This window comes from Halichondria panicea, chromosome 4 (assembly GCF_963675165.1).
Source record: "Halichondria panicea chromosome 4, odHalPani1.1, whole genome shotgun sequence".
Classification (NCBI taxonomy): domain Eukaryota; kingdom Metazoa; phylum Porifera; class Demospongiae; order Suberitida; family Halichondriidae; genus Halichondria; species Halichondria panicea.
Genome location: NC_087380.1, coordinates 178,731 through 199,042, shown reverse-complemented (window position 1 = coordinate 199,042; position 20,312 = coordinate 178,731). Strand labels below are relative to the sequence as shown.

The 20,312-nt window shown below is 44.0% G+C and overlaps 3 protein-coding genes across 4 annotated transcripts in view; 1 reads left to right on the top strand and 2 right to left on the bottom strand.

Annotated features, from left to right (window-relative positions):
- LOC135334760 (sushi, von Willebrand factor type A, EGF and pentraxin domain-containing protein 1-like) overlaps positions 1-4,193 on the bottom strand; it is a 39,892-nt gene extending 35,699 nt beyond the window's left edge. The window contains exons 1-12 of one of the 2 annotated variants that reach the window (XM_064530044.1): positions 4,016-4,193; positions 3,252-3,626; positions 2,918-3,094; positions 2,661-2,855; positions 2,397-2,579; positions 2,154-2,339; positions 1,933-2,109; positions 1,701-1,880; positions 1,117-1,293; positions 886-1,062; positions 663-830; positions 91-456 (exon numbers count right to left, since the gene is read on the bottom strand). In XM_064530044.1, the coding sequence (XP_064386114.1) occupies positions 91-456; positions 663-830; positions 886-1,062; positions 1,117-1,293; positions 1,701-1,880; positions 1,933-2,109; positions 2,154-2,339; positions 2,397-2,579; positions 2,661-2,855; positions 2,918-3,094; positions 3,252-3,626; positions 4,016-4,121 (2,467 nt within the window). In that variant the 5' untranslated portion in view covers positions 4,122-4,193. The remainder of the gene's footprint in view (positions 1-90; positions 457-662; positions 831-885; positions 1,063-1,116; positions 1,294-1,700; positions 1,881-1,932; positions 2,110-2,153; positions 2,340-2,396; positions 2,580-2,660; positions 2,856-2,917; positions 3,095-3,251; positions 3,627-4,015) is intronic. The other variant, XM_064530043.1, reaches the window with a different exon arrangement.
- LOC135334852 (CXXC motif containing zinc binding protein-like) overlaps positions 1-20,312 on the top strand; it is a 171,553-nt gene that overhangs the window by 58,468 nt on the left and 92,773 nt on the right. The gene's annotated exons all lie outside the window — the stretch shown is intronic.
- Positions 4,831-19,233, bottom strand: LOC135334770 (sushi, von Willebrand factor type A, EGF and pentraxin domain-containing protein 1-like). Its single transcript, XM_064530078.1, has 27 exons — positions 19,069-19,233; positions 17,472-17,837; positions 17,062-17,238; positions 16,819-17,010; positions 15,613-15,792; positions 15,374-15,559; positions 14,796-14,975; positions 14,557-14,742; positions 13,975-14,154; positions 13,736-13,921; positions 13,496-13,678; positions 13,261-13,443; positions 12,932-13,111; positions 12,689-12,874; positions 12,445-12,627; positions 12,213-12,395; positions 11,884-12,063; positions 11,645-11,830; positions 11,401-11,583; positions 11,166-11,348; positions 10,942-11,115; positions 7,763-8,044; positions 7,452-7,655; positions 6,186-6,554; positions 6,009-6,103; positions 5,512-5,957; positions 4,831-5,395 (listed from the first exon to the last, which is right to left on the bottom strand). Exons 1-27 carry the CDS (start codon positions 19,151-19,153, stop codon positions 5,032-5,034), a joined length of 5,682 nt encoding a protein of 1,893 aa, XP_064386148.1. The 5' UTR covers positions 19,154-19,233; the 3' UTR covers positions 4,831-5,031.

The window sequence follows — 20,312 nt, the reverse complement described above, 5'->3', positions numbered from 1 at the left end:
TAAACTGTAGGTCAAACTGGGTAACTATAGTAGGCACCAATACAACAGTGCACGTTGTCCTTTACCCACCCAAACAATCTCTACACTCACCCAGGTTAGCACAGAGGGTCATGTCTCCTCCAGTAGTTGGTACAGTACAACAGTAGGACCCGATTGGAGTGAGGGGGTTGTTGCCCTGTCTACGAGCCAGTCTGACGACCTGAGGTGCCCCCCTTAGAATGTAGAACTGATCTCCAGCACTCATTGAGCCACCATTATGCAGTATCACACTCCCATCAGGAAACGTCCACTGTCCTAGTCCTCCATTACCACCGTTGTCAGTATTTCTACAGCAGGTGGTGAGGTCAGTGTGACAGGTGAGATATGGGAGACCACCAGCAGCATCCTCTCCAATGTCAGTGATGAGTATCTCAGTGTTATTGGTATTATATAAGGTTGATCCCAGAGTCAGGTAGACTGGACCAATAAAAATCATATCATTATCAACTGAAATAAGATTTCAACAAATCATTAGTCCATGTACATAATACTGCAAACGTCTAAATTAAGCACAACTTGGATTTAATTATTTCGTACAATCATATACAGTATACGGTAGCTATACATTATAACCATTTACAAGACGACTTGCACTAATAATGAACACGGATAATTTTACTTACTGGCACATGTTGGTTCACTGCCACTCCAGATTCCAGTAGCCCCACAAGTCCTGGTTGTGGATCCATTGTATGTGTTACAGGTGTAGGTAGCAGTCATCATGAAGGTAGTTCCAGAGGATGTGTTCACTGCTCCATTGAAGGGGGCAGAGAGGGGGCCACAGTCAACAGCTGTGTAAGAAAAGTTAGATTTACATACACAGCTGTATGTACACGAAACACTCACGATCACAGGTAGGTACGGTTAGGTCCCAGTTTCCATTAGCTTGACAGGTTCTAGTTAATACTCCATTGAGAGTGTAGCCAGTGTTACAGGTGTAGGTGGCTGTGTTCATGAAGGTGGTTCCAGAGGATGTACTAACTTGCCCGTTAATAGGAACAGTGAGGGAACCACAGTCAACAGCTGTGGAATATGAACACAGTGGATACAGTGTACACAGTCAGTCATGTTACTCACGTGCACAGGTGGGGGAATCTGGAGTCCACAATGCAGTGGCCCCACAAGTCCGAGTGTCTGATCCAGCAATGTTGTATCCAGTGTTACAGGTGTAGGTAGCAGTCATCATGAAGGTGGTTCCAGAGGATGTGTCCACTGCTCCATTGTCCGGGTTAGCGAGGTCATTGCAATCAACAACTATTATATGAATTCATAAACAATTAAAACATGTGTCAGTTCAACCAGATATAGTATAGAAGAGGGATTGGAAATGGAAACGGAAGTATCCTCGAAGAAGTGCCATCTGTGTATCTCTGCGGTTTTAATCAAGTTAACACAAGGGCTAAACACCGGCCATTTAGCATGGCACTAGCTAATTCACGACAATCGAGATTATATTTTCTTCATTTCCAATTGGTACCTAATCAGGGGGCATGTGATTTAGTAATGGGTATAGCTCTGAGATGTGGACACAATAAGTTTCCCGGGAGTTATGAAGAGATATAAGGATGGTCCCAGAGCTATTACGTAGACTTCATTGAAATGAATCATTTCCGTGAAGTACCATCCAATCCCTCTTTTACTCTATCTATGGTTCAACTAACGATTGCAAACAGGTAGAGATGTACTCCATCCACTGACAGCCACACAATTCCTCGTACTAGCACCACTCAGTTCATAGCCAGTGTCACAAGAATAAGTGGCCACTGCTCTGGGTTGTGGAGGGTCATCAGAAGGTGAGTAGGTCACCATTCCATTGGAGAGAGGCTCACGAGGACACAGGACTGTGGAGGGGGGGGGGGGTCAGATATGGGGATCATCTTGTAATTATCTCACCATCACAAGTTGGTTCACTGCCACTCCACATCATATTGGCCGGACATGTTCTGGTCATAGATCCACCAGTCAGAATGTAGCCAGTGTTACAGGTGTAGGTAGCAGTCATCATGAAGGTGGTTCCAGAGGATGTGTCCACTGCTCCATTGGTAATACTCAGAGGTCCACAGTCAACAGCTGTGGGGGTAATAATACCTGTACATGCGTAGCTAGAGAAATACCTTCACAAATGATGGGTATTCCACTCCACGTTCTGTCAGACTGACAGGTCCTAGTGGTAGTGGATGAGGACAGTTGGTACCCAGTGGTAGTACAGCTGTGTGTAGCCGTGGTTCTCTCTAGTATGGGGGAGGTAGCTGGACTGTAACTAATTACTCCATTGGAGAGGATGAGCTCATCACATATAGCTGTGGGGGGTCTTACAATCAACACACTGTCAGCACAAATGCACTCATCCCCCTCACCAGTACAGACAGGGTCGCCTCCAGTGCTCCATCCACTGACACTACACGTCCTCACCATCAGTTCAGTCATCTGGTATCCAGTGTTACAGGTGTAGGTAGCCGTGGAGCCAACAGCTCTAGGGATGGTGGTGTCACTGTACACCACTGCTCCATTGGTTGGTACAGGGAGGTTTGGACAGATCACTACAATAGAACACATTAGTGAAATATATAATTAATGTTGCCTTCATTATATATATCCACACTGATCATGAGTGGACTCACATTCACAAGTTGAATCACTACCACTCCAGGTTCCATATACACAAGTCCTGGTTATATCACCAGTCAGCATGTATCCAGTGTCACAGCTCAGTGTGTAGGTAGCCACAGTGTTCAATGGTCTAGCATCCATGGTCCCCATATTATAGGCTATCATTCCATTGCCATTGGTTGGAGTAGTCAAGTCATTACAGATAGCTGGAGAAAAAACACACACTGATGTCATATTGCTGCAGATAGAGCCAACTCAACACTCTCACCTGTACAAGTAAGTGCAGTTCCATCCCATCCACTGACAGTACATGTCCTCATTGAGGTACTACCAGTCAGTTTATAGCCAGGCTCACAAGAGTGGGTGGCCACAGTGTTCAGGCCCAGTGTTGAGTCAGTGTAGGATATCCACCCATTGTTGAGGGAAGGGAGGGAGAGGCACACAACTGGAGAGGAAGCACACATTATATAAAGTGCTGCGTGGACTAAATGTTGTAGTAGATGGTGCTCAACCCCATGCATGAGTTGATACAGTAGGCACAGATACAACGGTGTACATACACGTTGTCCTTTACCCACCCAAACCGCAATCCCTGCACTCACCCAGGTTAGCACAGAAGGTCATCTCTCCCAGTGAAGTTGGTACAGTACAACAGTAGGACCCGGTTGGAGTGAGGGAGTTGTTAGCCTCTCTACGGTTTAGCACAATGACCTGAGGTGCATTCCTCACAAAGTAGAACTGCTGTCCAGCATTCATTGAGCCACCATTTTGCAGTAACACACTCCCATCAGGATACGTCCACTGTCCTAGTCCTCCATTACCATTGTTGTCAGCATTACTTCTACAGCAGGCAGTGAGGTCAGTGTTACAAGTGAGAGAAGGGAGACCACCCACAGCATCCTCTCCAATGTCAGTAATGAGGATCTCAGTATTGTTAGTAGTGATGACATAGTTTGTTGATCTCAGGGTAAACCAAACTGCATATACCAATACCAATATCAATATCAATATCAACTGAAGCAAATTTTAATTACAGATCTGACTACATTATTATATTTCGAGGGTATAAACTTTCGTGGAGAGACCCTTTTATTACCAGCATGCAGCTTTTTGGCGCATGTATGCAGTGATATTAATATTCGTGGGTATAAATGTTAGCGGTACTGCTTAAATCAGCGAAAGTTTATACCATCAAAAACATACTGCAAACGTCTAAATTAAAACGCCACAAACCCGAATATGAATATAGAGGCGACACCATAGATTATTTTAGTGGTGTTTACTATTCAGGCGTTTACGGGTTTGTGATGCATAGTATAAGAATAGAACAATACTATAATAGATATAGCCAGTCCAGTGCTCATACTTTGCTGTCCAGAGGCCATTGCTCCAGTAGCTATCAGCATCATCAGTACTACACCACCAAGACTCATGGCTGCTTTATAGTCTTTCCAGTTCTGCATCACAAACATGGGAATTAACACTTCATTGCTGAGCTGTATGTAACAGGCTAGCTCCTTCAGTTTACTCTTATCAATTGGTCAAAAATATGTACTGTCATAATATAGATTAAAGAATACATGCAAGTTTAGTGCACTGTGGGAGGGCTTCAGGTGATTCTATGCCATCTGCATGCATACACAGTCATAATTATATATAGACTATACCAGATGAATGCAATGATCATGCCTAGGCAGTGGAGCTTTTGCAGAATTTCATTAAAACAGAGGAAAGAGAAGAGATCCAAGAAGCTTACTTTACTGTCTCAAGGGCACACTTACACTGTATATGGATGATCATGATAAGATTAAAAGACGAAGTTTCAAGCGATCCTCAGCCCCATGCATGAGTTCGAATTCTACCTGTAGAGACAAGACGTAATCACAGGTAGAACCATATCGGGCAACTGAAGCCTGGAACAGCATTCAGTTAGACCATCCGTAATTAAAGATAGACGTAAAAAAATTAATAGAGTCTGACATGTAATCATTAATATACTTATATATTATTATCTTATAAGTATAAGCTTGTTCAAATAAAACGGACTGAAAAAAGCAAGGCATGAATAGAATACATTTTGGTGATTCATACGGGAAACACATGATAATTGATAATTATTATACCATGCACTTATTCGATTCTGCGGCTTTAACTCAAGGGTTCATATAGATCTACTCATAACAATAATTATACTGCATTGATCATGACATATTTGCTATAAGTCATCAGTGATCATTTGATCACTTACAAAATGAGAGGTGAAACAATTGCTATGCAAATGCTATCTATAAACTAAAAGAAAATTTGTATCCACAAAAAACTGAAAAATTCTACAATCATGTTGGGAGTGTATGAATGAGTTGGTGATAAAGTCCATTAGTGTCAGTTAGCATACAGTGGGTCTCCACTGGTAGTGCTGGGGGGAGGGGGGCCATGGGTGGTCGTGCTGTAGGCAATGCACTCAGTGACCTCAAAGTCACCCCCAGCATCCACTGTCTCCTGTTGTGAGGGTTGTGAGGGTTGTGGAGGGGGCGGAGGGGGCGGTGATATTTGTTTGGTGGCCATTATAGCAGCCCTGTTCTCATAGCCAGCTGATGGGCCTCCCACCATCTCATACTCTCCACCACTTGGTTTCTGGAACTTGGATACTTCCTCATATTCATGATCACCCATTTCTATTATCTCGTATGGTTTTATCTCACCAGTACTGACCACACCCTTTAGGGACACGGGGGGTAGAGCACGTCTGCAGGGAGGGGAGGAGGGCAAGACAGTGAACGTATGAATTCAGAAGCTTATACTTTAGCAGACAATGAACAATTATTATTAACACAGAAGGAATAATAACATTAATACACTCACTTTGTTGTTCTGTGGACAGTCAGTTTCTCTCTCCTGCTCTTAAACACCAGCACAGCAATCACTATGACTGTAATGGTAACAGCAATGATAAGGACAATGACCACTCCTCCCACCACTCCACCAATCACTGCAGCTGATGACTCACTACCCACAGGTATAGTGTTACACTCGGTGTCCTCAAAGCTCGATATCTCCACCTGACATGTTTTATCCACTCGTATAAAAACCCTCTGTACTCTCAGTAAACCATCGTCAGCAATCCAGCGTGATATGTCACCAATGAAGGTGGAGGTAGTGATGGCACGGAACGTTACAGCTTGGTTTGACTCTGGGAAGCATTGGAAGGATGGCTCTTGGATATCACTAAGAGCAAAGGAACACTGACAAACACCCTGGATCTCAGACACCAGTGCTTCAGTGACAGCTTCTATCCTCCCATTCTGGTCCTGGGGAGAATAATAATCTAGCATCACATAATTAAGCAGCATTGTACTCACCACCCAGTCAGGACAGCTGGGGATGTTGGTAAGCCTGAGCTGGAACAACACAGAGGTTATGGGGGAGATGGTGGGGGACACCATCAGAGGAGAGGCTGTGGGGACCAAGGAAGATTATTATTATACGAATGAGCTGTCAATCAGTAATATTAAACACACACATGCGTGTGTACTCACAATCTGAAGTTCCCCCTGCTCCACTAGCGCTCACACCAACACTGTACTCTGACCCCGGGTCCAGTCCTCCAATGATAGTGCTGCTCTTGTCACTGGATACCGTCACTTGTTGAGGGCCTTGTCTCTTACGATTGGGTGTTGCCGTGGCAACAGAGTATGTCACTATGTAACTCTGAATGAAGCCATTGGACTGAGCTTTGTTGAGTGAAGTCCAGCTGACATTCATGGAAGTCCCATTAAGCCTGTCTGCAGTTACCCCGGTAATCACTGGGGGTTGTGTTTGCTCAGTGTAGCAGTCTATCTCAGTGACAGCACTACAGCCGACACCACTCACTGCCTCAACACTGACCAGGTACCGGGTAGAGGGAACTATACACAAGTATGGGGGAGCATAGTAGAATGACAATACTGTAGCTCGAAACATGTAAACATAGTACACACACAATATGTTTAGCGTACCATAACTTAACTTTACGTTGGTCCAATAACGTTAATTTTATAAGTACCGTAAGATCTCGATTTAAACGACACTTTTTAATAATTACGAAGCCAGAGGTCGCTTCTTTTGGAGGTTGAAAATTATATTGATTTCCTGGTGTCGCATATTTAGAGGGTCGCATCTAATTGGAGATAACTTAATTTACAGAGTCTACTTGCCTCGATTTCAGGCCACCTGATTTTCCAGTGGGCTACAATCGAGGCTAGGGAGTGGCTATACTATTTAGAACGCGACATTAAAAAATAATTGTCAACGCAGCTGTCGCTATTTTTAGAGGTCGGAAAATTGCTGAAGCTCCTGGGTGTCGCATATTTGGAGGGTCGCCTTAAATCGAGGTACAGTGGAACCCCTCTATAACGGACACCTTTGGGGAGCAATGTTTTGGCCTTTATACAGAGGTGGCCTTTGTTGAGAGGTTGTTTTGTACACAAACTGTTCATTTGGGACCTGGATGCCTGGCCGTTATATAGCAACTGGCCTTTATTCGGAGGTGGTTGTTAACAGAGGTTCCACTGTATTACGGTATAGGCCTTCAGAAGATAATTATGAAACCTTTTTCGATAAAATACCATGACCTGAAAATAGGAAATTATGGCCTGTTTCAAATTTGGGATTTGAGCATACCATCTGAAAGAGCTCCTTCTAAAGTTTCAGAAAAATCGTAAAATTGTTGAAATTGAATCACCAGAACTCTAGTTACAGAGCCGATTCAAATACAGCTTATAAATATAATACACATGTAACACAGCAATCCCTCTAGTACTCACCTAGACCCTCCACAGTGGTCGTGGTGATAACGTTCTCACTGTCAAATGGAGTGGAGAGACTGACTATGTTCCCTACAGCCACTTTACTGTATTCTTTGACCTCCACCTGATAACTGAGGACAGGGTTAGTTGGAGGGGACCAGCTCACACTCAGAGTGGAGGGAGAGAGGGAGGAACACATCACATCACTCACTGGCTGGGGGGCTGTATATGAGAGGAGGAGGTATCAATGCAACAGCTGGAACACTAGCCCTATAGGAGGGACCACCCTCCCTAACAATAGTCCTGTCAATGGCTAACAAGTAACTCACTGGTGTCCTGTATGGTGATGGTTGAGTTGGTACAGAGATTGATGATATTGACTTGTGGCACATTCACACAAGCCATACAAGTGTACTCTCCTCCAGTCATCATAGAGGTCAAGTTGAGAATGTTGTCAGAGTCCACAATGTCTTCACCCGGCCCCCTCCACACGAAGGTGGGTGTGGCTACAAAGTTATCAATGACAGATGCAGTACAGGTGATGGAAGACACTTGTCCACAACGCTCCTCCCTCACAGGCACACCAGTCAACACCTCAGGAGGGGGGGCATCTGAGGGGGGGGGGAATAAAATTGGGAATAAGCTTTAATTAATTTATCATAATTCTAAGGCAATAATAATTATTATTATAATCACTAACAAACTGCTACAAGGAAAGGTTGTAGCAAGCGAGGTATACGGTAGTGTGTGTGTTTGTGTGTGTACATGTGTGTGTGTGTGTGTGTGTGTGTGTGTGTGTGTGTGTGTGTGTGTGTGTGTGTGTGTGTGTTTGTGTGTGTGTGTGTGTTTGTGTGTGTGTACATGTGTGTGTGTGTGTGTGTGTGTGTGTGTGTGTGTGTGTGTGTGTGTGTGTGTGTGTGTGTGCATGTGTGTGTGTGTGTGTGTGTTTGATTGAAGTGTATACAAAAGGTATTGGGGTGGGCAGGGATTGTCAGTCGCACACCCTCCCAATCAAACGGAAAGCTTCTAATAAAAATATATATACATGGTTGGAATCCAGCCTTCATGTCTATAATTACTTAGCATGGTTTGTTTACCTCCTTCTAGGTTGCAAATGGGTATTCACACATGTATATGTCTGTCATAATATGTGTCACTAAAGGTAAATAAGTGTATGTGTGAAACACACATATAGAACGGAAAGAAATCAAACAGGAACAAAAAAAGCAAACAGATGCCCGGCCTTGAGAGCCGAGAATGATGGGTTAAAGAGTCTTTAACGGTGCACCAACCCTCCCCATTCATCTGTTGCATTCAAAACAACTAGTATACTGAATAATTTTTGTAAGCTATTCACTTGGGGCCATGCTGATATTGTACTATAAGCTATATTCATATTTGAGGTAATGCTGACATAAAGTATAGAACTTATCTTAGACTTGATATTGGCTGCTGTAATACTTCAACTTAGCTTGCATGGCTGTGTGCTTTGTGTGAACTAAATATGACCTTGCAAGGGAGGCTTAATTTATAAGTACAGGCCTGTATTGTCTGAGCCAGGTTTTGTGGTGATAGTATCTGATAATGGGGATGGGTCTATGTGGTTCTTCTAGGTGGCAAGCACACAACAAGCATTAACCTCAAATGTTGGTTCTTAGAATTAGCGATAGGCATTAAGTAAAAAAAAATAGTGTGTGTGTGTGTGTGTGTGTGTGTGTGTGTGTGTGTGTGTGTGTGTGGACTGCTACTGCTACAGCTGCTCAAGGATCAATTAAGTGCAAGTAAGAGTTTCTATAGGCTTCTAGTCATACTTTCTTGGATAATAATTCGTGGGTTTGCAAAATAATGCTTCGTTCTCGAGTTATGCCTAGTTTTGCTTACTTGGAATGCCTTTTCAGAAGAGTGCGTAGCCAAACTTGTTTACCGAGTGTTGCTACTCTACTTAGTATAGTTAGCTCTGCACTAGAACGCTATAGCTATTGGTAGCTGCAAGAGTGAGAAGAGAGCTTCAAGGTTCTGCTAATGCAGCACCCATTAATTTTAGACTTGTTTGGCATAGATAGTTTTTAACAACAATCATGGTCGATCACTACCCACTCTTTGAGTTTTTGCATGTTCATCATGTATATAAAATTAAGCTTATTATGATGTAGCTTTGGCATCTCCACCGAGGCAGCAGCACCGCATCTGGTAGTGTGTTTGTGTGTCTGTCTGCATATAATAAAGTGTAAGTAAGAGGGGGCTTCTAGTTATGTTTTTTTAGATTTCGGATTTGCAAAATAATCCTTTGTTCTCGAGTTATTGCAGACTTTTCAGACTCTTATGTAGCAAATTTTTCTATAATTTATAGCTATTCTGTTTAGAACTAGCTATAATTATAGTTTGTAGTTATGTAGTGAAAAGGTAAGAAAAGAGCTAGTTGCAAACCTGCAGCCATTACGTTTAGAAATTGAACTTTTGGTATCCTTTTTATAATTATCCCACTCTTGGAGTTATCCCGTGATTGTGCATACAATAACATTGCATGGGGGAGGCAGGGTTAAAATTATAATGCCAACTGATTTACAATGTAAACACACATGTAGAGTAAACAATGGAACTTCGAACAACACGGATTTTCGAACGATTTAGCACCACGGTAAGCAAAAACAAACAGCGATACGCAGAATCTGACCCTACACAAGCCGACTTACATGCCTTAGGAACAAGCTGGGTTGAATAGCAACGTCGCAGCTCTTGCAATGATGACGTAATAATCCAGAAAACAAAAGTGTGCGATAGTTGGAATTTCGGAAAAAGTAATGTATCCCCGAACCGAGGTACTTGCCGCTTTAATTAGCTAATATCGAGCTTCCCATCAGCTTTAGTATGTCCTATTTAGTCCTATAGTACTTTTAACACCCACAACCATCCACGTGGGTGTTAAAAGTGCTGATTCAGCACTTACTGTTCGAAAGTTTATTGTTTGTTTTGAGTAGCAATGCAGTCATTTTAGTGTTGCTTATTTTCACTACATACTAAATAGGACATACTAAAGCTGATGGGAAGCTCGATATTAGCTAATTAAAGCGGCAAGTACCTCAGTTCGGGGATACATTACTTTTTCCGAAATTCCAACTATCGCACACTTTTGTTTTCTGGATTATTACGTCATCATTGCAAGAGCTGCGACGTTGCTATTCAACCCAGCTTGTTCCTAAGGCATGTAAGTCGGCTTGTGTAGGGTCAGATTCTGCATATCGCTGTTTGTTTTTGCTTACCGTGGTGCTAAATCGTTTGAAAATCCGTGTTGTTCGAAGTTCCATTGTTTACTCTACTATCATTGGAATATTCTGTCTACACAACTAGTATTAGAAACAAGGGGGGGGGGGGGGGCATTTAGAATTATATGTAAAAGCTAGCTAGGGGGAAAGGGAACTAACATTACATCTACATGTACAGTGCTATAATTTTAATTGTAACAAACATTTATAACTGTACAATTATTGTACACTAGTAGCATGCTCACCTAAGCAGGTTGGTGTAGTGCTCCAGTCTCCACTGGCCTCACAGGTCACAGTGGCCCCTCCCACCAAAACACCAGAGGTACAGGTGTAGGTCACCATCCCTCCAAGAGTTGTGTCAGGTGAGGGTGCTCCAGGAGAGGCATTAGAGACAGAGGGAGCTTCACCACAATCCACAGCTGAGTGGGTGAACAATATTGTGATCTTATTCTGGATCACAATAACATACGTGAGCAATTTGGTAGAGATCCCCAGGTCCCACTAGCCATACAGGTAGCCATTGCTGTGGTGACTCCAGTGGAGACCTCATACCCACTGACACAGGTGTAGAGGAGTGTCCCTCCGAGAATTGTGCTGGTTGGTGCTCCAGGAGATGCATTGGTGACAGGTGGAGGTGCCCCACAATCCACAGCTGTATAACAAAGCCATGAGTAGCAATGCACACAACACTGTACACAACATACGTGAACAAGTTGGTACAGGCTCCCACATCCTATTAGCCATACAGGTAGCCGTTGTTGTGGTGATTCCATTGGAGACCTGGTATCCAGTGTCACAGGTGTAGGTCAATGTCCCTTGGTACACTGTGCTGGTGGGTGTTCCAGGAGATGCATTGGTACCAGGAGGAGGGACACCACATGAGACACCTGTATATATTAATCATGCAACGTAATGTACAGTTAAGTGTTTGAGGTATTTGATACATACGTGAACAAGTTGGTAGAGGTCCCCAGGTCCCACTAGCCATACAGGTAACCATTGCTGTGGTGACTCCAGTGGAGACCTCATACCCACTGACACAGGTGTAGGTCACCACTCCATTGAGCATTGTGTCAGGTGAGGGTGCTCCAGGAGAGCCATTAGAGACAGAGGGAGGTATCCCACAATCAATGGCTGCACAGAACAGAGTAACTGGACCAGCCTAACACACTCAGACAATAACTCACGATCCATAGTACAGGCTGGCTCAGGTTCCCAGCTCCCATTAGCCTGACAAGTTATGGTGGCTGATCCAGAGATACTGAACCCACTAGTGGTGCAGGTGTAGGTGGCCATCTCTCCAAATGTTGTACCAGCTAGTGACCTACTGCCATCAGAAATAGTGGAAGGGGCTCCACAGTTCACAGCTGGGTAATCAGGATTGCTATGATACATGCAGAGCTCTGTATAATTATAATGCATTGCATGGGGACAGATGAGGGGACACACGTGCATGCACAATCAACAGCACTGCTTAATGGCCTGGGTGATCTTATTCTGCATCACAATAACATACGTGAGCAATTTGGTAGAGATCCCCAGGTCCCACTAGCCATACAGGTAGCCATTGCTGTGGTGACTCCAGTGGAGACCTCGTACCCACTGACACAGGTGTAGAGGAGTGTCCCTCCGAGAATTGTGCTGGTTGGTGCTCCAGGAGATGCATTGGTGACAGGTGGAGGTGCCCCACAATCCACAGCTGTATAACAAAGCCATGAGTAGCACACACAACACTGTACACAACATACGTGAACAAGTTGGTACAGGCTCCCACATCCTATTAGCCATACAGGTAGCCGTTGCTGTGGTGATTCCATTGGAGACCTGGTATCCAGTGTCACAGGTGTAGGTCACTGTCCCTTGGTACACTGTGCTGGTGGGTGTTCCAGGAGATGCATTGGTACCAGGAGGAGGGACACCACATGAGACACCTGTATATATTAATCATGCAATGTAATGTACAGTTAAGTGTTTGAGGTATTTGATACATACGTGAACAAGTTGGTAGAGGTCCCCAGGTCCCACTAGCCATACAGGTAACCATTGCTGTGGTGACTCCAGTGGAGACCTCGTACCCAGTGTCACAGGTGTAGGTCACCACTCCATTAAGCATTGTGTCAGGTGAGGGTGCTCCAGGAGAGCCATTAGAGACAGAGGGAGGTGTCCCACAATCAATGGCTGCACAGAACAGAGTAACTGGACCAGCCTAACATGCACACTCAGACAATAACTCACGATCCATAGTACAGGCTGGCTCAGGTTCCCAGCTCCCATTAGCCTGACAAGTTATGGTGGCTGATCCAGAGATACTGAACCCACTAGTGGTGCAGGTGTAGGTGGCCATCTCTCCAAATGTTGTACCAGCTAGTGACCTACTGCCATCAGAAATAGTGGAAGGGGCTCCACAGTTCACAGCTGGGTAATCAGGATTGCTATGATACATGCAGAGCTCTGTATAATTATAATGCATTGCATGGGGACAGATGAGGGGACACACGTGCATGCACAATCAACAGCACTGCTTAATGGCCTGGGTGATCTTATTCTGCATCACAATAACATACGTGAGCAATTTGGTAGAGATCCCCAGGTCCCACTAGCCATACAGGTAGCCATTGCTGTGGTGACTCCAGTGGAGACCTCGTACCCACTGACACAGGTGTAGAGGAGTGTCCCTCCGAGAATTGTGCTGGTTGGTGCTCCAGGAGATGCATTGGTGACAGGTGGAGGTGCCCCACAATCCACAGCTGTATAACAAAGCCATGAGTAGCAATGCACACAACACTGTACACAACATACGTGAACAAGTTGGTACAGGCTCCCACATCCTATTAGCCACACAGGTAGCCGTTGCTGTGGTGATTCCATTGGAGACCTGGTATCCAGTGTCACAGGTGTAGGTCATTGTCCCTTGGTACACTGTGCTGGTGGGTGTTCCAGGAGATGCATTGGTACCAGGAGGAGGGACACCACATGAGACACCTGTATTAATCATGTAACATAATGTACAGTTAAGTGTTTGAGGTATTTGATACATACGTGAACAAGTTGGTAGAGGTCCCCAGGTCCCACTAGCCATACAGGTAGCCATTGCTGTGGTGACTCCAGTGGAGACCTCGTACCCAGTGTCACAGGTGTAGGTCACCATTCCATTGAGCATTGTGTCAGGTGAGGGTGCTCCAGGAGAGCCATTAGAGACAGAGGGAGGTGTCCCACAATCAATGGCTGCACAGAACAGAGTAACTGGACCAGCCTAACACACTCAGACAATAACTCACAATCCATAGTACAGGCTGGCTCAGGTTCCCAGCTCCCATTAGCCTGACAAGTTATGGTGGCTGATCCAGAGATACTGAACCCACTAGTGGTGCAGGTGTAGGTGGCCATCTCTCCAAATGTTGTACCAGCTATTGTCCTACTGCCGTCAGAAATAGTGGGAGGGGCTCCACAGTCAACAACTGCATGGGAAATGCAAGATCAATACCGAGCTCTAATACACCGTGATGTGGGGTAATTTTTGTGGGGTAAACAATTCCTTATTTCCTGGGCAAACTGACCCCTCTTCCCCTCTATGAAGCCCTGGACGACCTCAAAAAACATTTAACCACGAAAACGTAGGCAGGCGTGGTTTACTAGAACACATGTAATGCAGTGCACATAATGATGCAAACAAAATTTTACTCACAAAAATCACCGCTGCTTTAAGTTCAACAAACATTTTATCCCACGAAAATTACCCGCTATATAGCAACAGTTGAATGCATCTATCAGAAACAATTGAGAACAGAGGAGGGTTACCACAATCCCAAGCTAAGTGGGTGAACACTGGTATTCTGAACATATGCATCACAATAACTTACGTGAACAAGTTGGTACAGTCTCCCACACTCCACTAGCCATACAGGTAGCCATTGCTGTGGTGACTCCAGTGGAGACCTCGTACCCAGTGTCACAGGTGTAGGTCACCATTCCATTGAGCATTGTGTCAGGTGAGGGTGCTCCAGGAGAGCCATTAGAGACAGAGGGAGGTGTCCCACAATCAATGGCTGCACAGAACAGAGTAACTGGACCAGCCTAATACACTCAGACAATAACTCACGATCCATAGTACAGGCTGGCTCAGGTTCCCAGCTCCCATTAGCCTGACAAGTTATGGTGGCTGATCCAGAGATACTGAACCCACTAGTGGTGCAGGTGTAGGTGGCCATCTCTCCAAATGTTGTACCAGCTAGTGACCTACTGCCGTCAGAAATAGTGGGAGGGGCTCCACAGTTCACAGCTGCATGGGAAATGCAAGATCAATACCGAGCTCTAATACACCGTGATGTTGGGTAATTTTTGTGAGGTAAACAATTTGTTATTTCCTGGGCAAACTGACCCCTCCCCCCCTCTATGAAGCCCTGGACCTCAACAAATATTTTACCCATGAAAACGTAGGCAGGCGTGGTTTACTAGAACACATGTAATGCAGTGCACATAATCAACATTTTACTCACAAAAATCACTGCTGCTTTAAGTTCAACAAACATTTTTTATCCCACGAAAATTACCCGCTATAATTATAGCAACAGTTGAATGCATCTATCAGAAACAATTGAGAACAGTGGGAGGGTCACCACAATCCCAAGCTAAGTGGGTGAACACTGGTATTCTGAACATATGCATCACAATACTTACGTGAACAAGTTGGCACAGTCTCCCACACTCCACTAGCCACACAGGTAGCCTGTGCTGTGGTGGCTCCAGTGGAGACCTCGTACCCAGTGACACAGGTGTAGGTCACCACTCCATTGAGCATTGTGTCAGGTGAGGGTGCTCCAGGAGAGCCATTAGAGACAGGGGGAGGTGTCCCACAATCAATGGCTGCACAGAACAGAGTAACTGGACCAGCCTAACACACTCAGACAATAACTCACGATCCATAGTACAGGCTGGCTCAGGTTCCCAGCTCCCATTAGCCTGACAAGTTATGGTGGCTGATCCAGAGATACTGAACCCACTAGTGGTGCAGGTGTAGGTGGCCATCTCTCCAAATGTTGTACCAGCCAGTGTCCTACTGCCGTCAGAAATAGTGGGAGGGGCTCCACAGTTTACAGCTGGGGCATCAGGAGGATTGTATAGCGTATAGCGGGTATATTTTAAGGGTATATACTTTCGCTATGCGGTAGATGGACACAAATGCATGTCATTCAACAGATTGCATGGAATAGTGTCATCACAGGTGGCAAGCTGTAAAAGAGGTAGCTACACCACTATACTGCATGGTACAATAATCATCATAAGGCCTTAATAACGAATAATTATGCCTCGAGGCGTAGCCGCACGAGGGATACGGTAAAGCTGACTGTGTGTGTGTGTGTGTGTCTGTTCCAGCTGTAACTGCTCAACGGTTGCAATGCGACGAAAACTAACAGCTTCTATAGGCTTCTAGCCACATTCTCTTGGATTTTGATTCGTGGATTAGCAAACTAAGCTTCTTTCTCGAGTTATGGCTAGTTTGACTCACATTGAAGTTGCAGTCTCTTCAGAATCTTTCATAGCATCATCTATTCGCACAAACTTTCTATTCAACTTATGGGTTTGCACTAAAGCGCTAGCTTTTTGTTAGCTACAAGAGTCAGAAAGAGCTGCTAAAGAAGCTAGCTATTTAGTAACCATTATTGAACTTGCAGACACACCCCTTATTCCTGGATGTAATGCGCATGCGCGCTCAATACCACGTGTAAGACAATCCATTTTGAACCTTAGATCCTGGCAGAATCACTTTTCTTCTTTGTTGAGGTCCTGGTAAGCACAAACCAACCTTTTCTGATAACTCTTTTTAGACTGCTTGTTAATGCTACTTTCTGTGATTGAATTCTGTCTTTAATACTTATCTCACAGACTACTGATTATGCCTTTGACAAAGTTTACTCGCACTGTTTGGCTACAAGATATTTAAGGTGATCAGTATACACTATTAACTGTGGACACCCCTTTCTTGTGAAACAATCAAAGCACATTAACTCTTCTATAACACTTTTGAGCAAAAGTAAAAACATGGCGAGAGGCATTAGCAAGCGCACGCTTGCAACACTCGTTATATAAAAACAGCGATTGCCACAGATATTCAACACTCTCACTTGTACAAGTTGGTTCACTGCCATCCCAAGCACCAGCAGTACATGTCCTCACTGAGGTACCATTAGTTAGTGTGAAGCCAGTGTCACAGGTGTGAGTGGCCACAGCAGTAACTCGTCTGTAGCCATTAACTGATACAGTGTTGTAGCTGATCACTCCATTGTGTAGATCAGTGAGGTCTGGACAGGCAGTCCCTGTGAGATAATGAGAATGGTTGGTACTGTATGTGTGAGGAGGTCCCATACCTGCACACACCAGAGGTGACCCGGACCAGTCACCAGTCACTCCACAGGTCCTGGTAGTGAGGTCAGTGGTGAGGGCAGACCCAGCCTCACAGGTGTGAGTGGCCACAGTGTCCCTACCCAGTGTTGGGTCAGAGTAGGAGATCACTCCATCCGTCAGTGTGAGGGAGGGGCACAGAACTGGAGAACACAAAACATCTCAATAAAGTGCTGTGTGCCAACATGTATAATACTATTTTCTGGGCTGTGAAATTACAATACACATGCATGCATGTATACATGTAAATTGTTGGGTAGGGTAATTTGGTGCTTATAGCTAACCACTTATAATTAATTGTAAAGGTCTGAAATAGTATAGGCATACATCAATCAACAGTGTATGTTTCCTTTACCCACCAAAACAATCCACTCACCCAGGTTAGCACAGAGGGTCATCTCTACTCCTCCAGTAGTTGGTACAGTACAACAGTAGGACCCGGTTGGAGTGAGGGGGTTGACATTCTGTCTACGGTTTAGTCTGATGAGCTGAGGTGCATTCCTGTTTATGTAGAACTGATCTCCAGCATCCCCTGAGGCACCATTCCTCAGTACCACACTTCCATCAGGAAAGGTCCACTGTCCTAGTGCTCCCATACCACCGTTCTCAGCAACATTTCTACAGCAGTTAGTGAAGATAGTACGACAGAAGAGAGAAGGGAGACCAGCACCCTCTCCAATGTCAGTGATGAGGATCTCAGTATTGTTAGTAGTGATGGTGGTTGATCCCAGGGTGAACCAAACTGCATAATTAGACCAATAACAATTATTATCATTGCCAACGTACTGAGGCAAAATTTTAACAGATCTGGTCTATTCAAATGACTAAAGCGCCACACAAATATTTATTGAATAATCATAAACGCCACAGACTTGGATTATACACATTTTTGTGTAGTTTGCGCAATGCATGCAATCACAGGAAACAGAAGTACCCTTGAATAAACAAGCACGCTTACACTAATAAACACACTTTAGTAATAAAAAACCCTAAAATAGCACATATCTTTCACTGGGTGTGTATTACAAATATGAGTATTATAAATTGCGATATCTCAAGGAAACACAACTTTTTTATTTCGAGCGAGTTACCCAGAAAAATAGGATAGTTTTCGAGGCCTCTGTGTAGAACGTCATGTAGTAGCCTCGATTCCAGGCCGATTAAAATACGGCCTGGTACCTATTGCAGGGGTGATAGTGCGCGCATGCGTTAGTTTATTCACCAGAATCTGGGGAATCCCCTTTATCTTCCTTAATCTATTTTCTATCTTTGTAACATCAGCTTAGCTGTCTATTGCGTTGTTCCAGAATGCTTCACACTAGTCTGAAGCCAGAAGAGGTTCTCATCTACCTCTATGACGGTTGTATGGTCAGGATGTCTAACCTTGGATCTGTACAGGCTATGGGAAGTATGGTGCCTCAAACTGCCACTCGCAAAGACAACCTGGCTATAGGACCACCCTAGACGTAGATGAGAGCCTCTTCTGTCTTAAAACTAGTGTTCAAGCCTTCTAGACCAACGCAATAGACGGCATAAGCCACAGCTTCACAGAACTCAGTCTTTGAGATAAAGTATTATGGAACATATTCTTAGTAAACGGACTAATTTCCGGATAATTTACTAAGGTTTTACGTTCGTGGTACGATTACCCATATTCTGGGTAATTTGAAGCGCATGCGCACTATCACCCCTGCAATAGGTACCAGGCCGTATTTTAATCGGCCTTGAATCGAGGCTAGTCATGTAGGTGCACCACTTCTGTTTCAAATCCCTGTCTCTCCCTTATTTACATGTATGATGCAATTAACCACACTGTTTAATGTGGTTAGAGGTTTTACACACGTAAAACGACGCATTCATATCACAATGTCCGTAGTGGTATATGTATATGATCTGAGTTGCCTGTAATAATTATACCGTCCTGGTTTTGCGATGGCATACAAACTGAACAATACTGATATATACGGTCATACTTTGCTGTCCAGAGACCATTGCTCCAGTAGCTATCAGCATCATCAGTACTGCACCACCAATACTCATGGCCATGGCTGCATACATATATACACCTCAGGATCAGTCCACACAGTGATTGACTCAGTACTCTTCCACTGAGTTTAATAGTTTCAGTCCATGCCAGTTATAATAGTGTATGCAGGAGTAGATATATATATGCATGCATGGGTGTGGGTATCAGTATGCATGACATGGGTATGAAACATCACACTTTGTGAAGCTGGGTGCGGCGAATTAATGAGACACAGCATGCATATCTGAGGCGTGAACTCGAGGGGATGGTTTATTTTAGTATTTGCTATGTGACCATAACTTAATGACTACATGTACAAACTAGTGTTCAAGCTGGCGCTGTGCTAATGCCTCTCGCCATGATTTGCTTTTTCGCTCAAAAGTATAGAAGAGAAAGTATAGAAGAGGAAAAAGTGTATAAAATAATCTGTCTAAAACTGACTTGCAATTGTATAATTATGGTATCATTGTTGTGTTTTGTGGCTGCTTATACCAGGACCTCAAGGATCTAGGAAGCAACAAAGAAGAAGATTTTGTTTTCAATTAATTATAAGCGGAAGTGCATAATTATTTCATAAAGTTAGCTTATCTATATAAAGTCACTGAGAAGAAAAGACTTATTACATGCATCTATTGTTGTATTTGTAGTTCATGCAGTGTATAATTATAATATTTAAGAAGAAAAGACTTGTGTACATACATATTGTTATCTATAGTAGTGTTTTGTGGCTTACCAGGCCCTCCAGAAAAATATGATTCTGCCAGGAGGATCTGGATCTGGGGAATGAGCGCGCATGCGCATTACATCCATAGGAATAATTAAAGGGTGTGTCCAAAGAGATCAATTTCACAAATGGCTACTGCTAGCTAGCTAGCTAGCTGTTTTAACAGGTATTTTCTGAGTCTTGTAGCTAACAAAAAGCTAGCGCTTTAGTGCAAGGCTAACTCATATGTTGAATAGAAAGTTTGTGCGGACAGATGATGCTATGAAAGATTCTGAAGAGACTGCAACAGCCTTCAATGTGAGTCAAACTAGCCATAACTCGAGAAAGAAGCTTTAGTTTGCTAATCCACGAATCAAAATCCAAGAGAACGTGGCTAGAAGCTGTTAGTTTTCGTCGCATTGCAACCGTTGAGCAGTTACAGCTGGAACAGACACACACACACACACAGTCAGCTTTACCGTATCCCT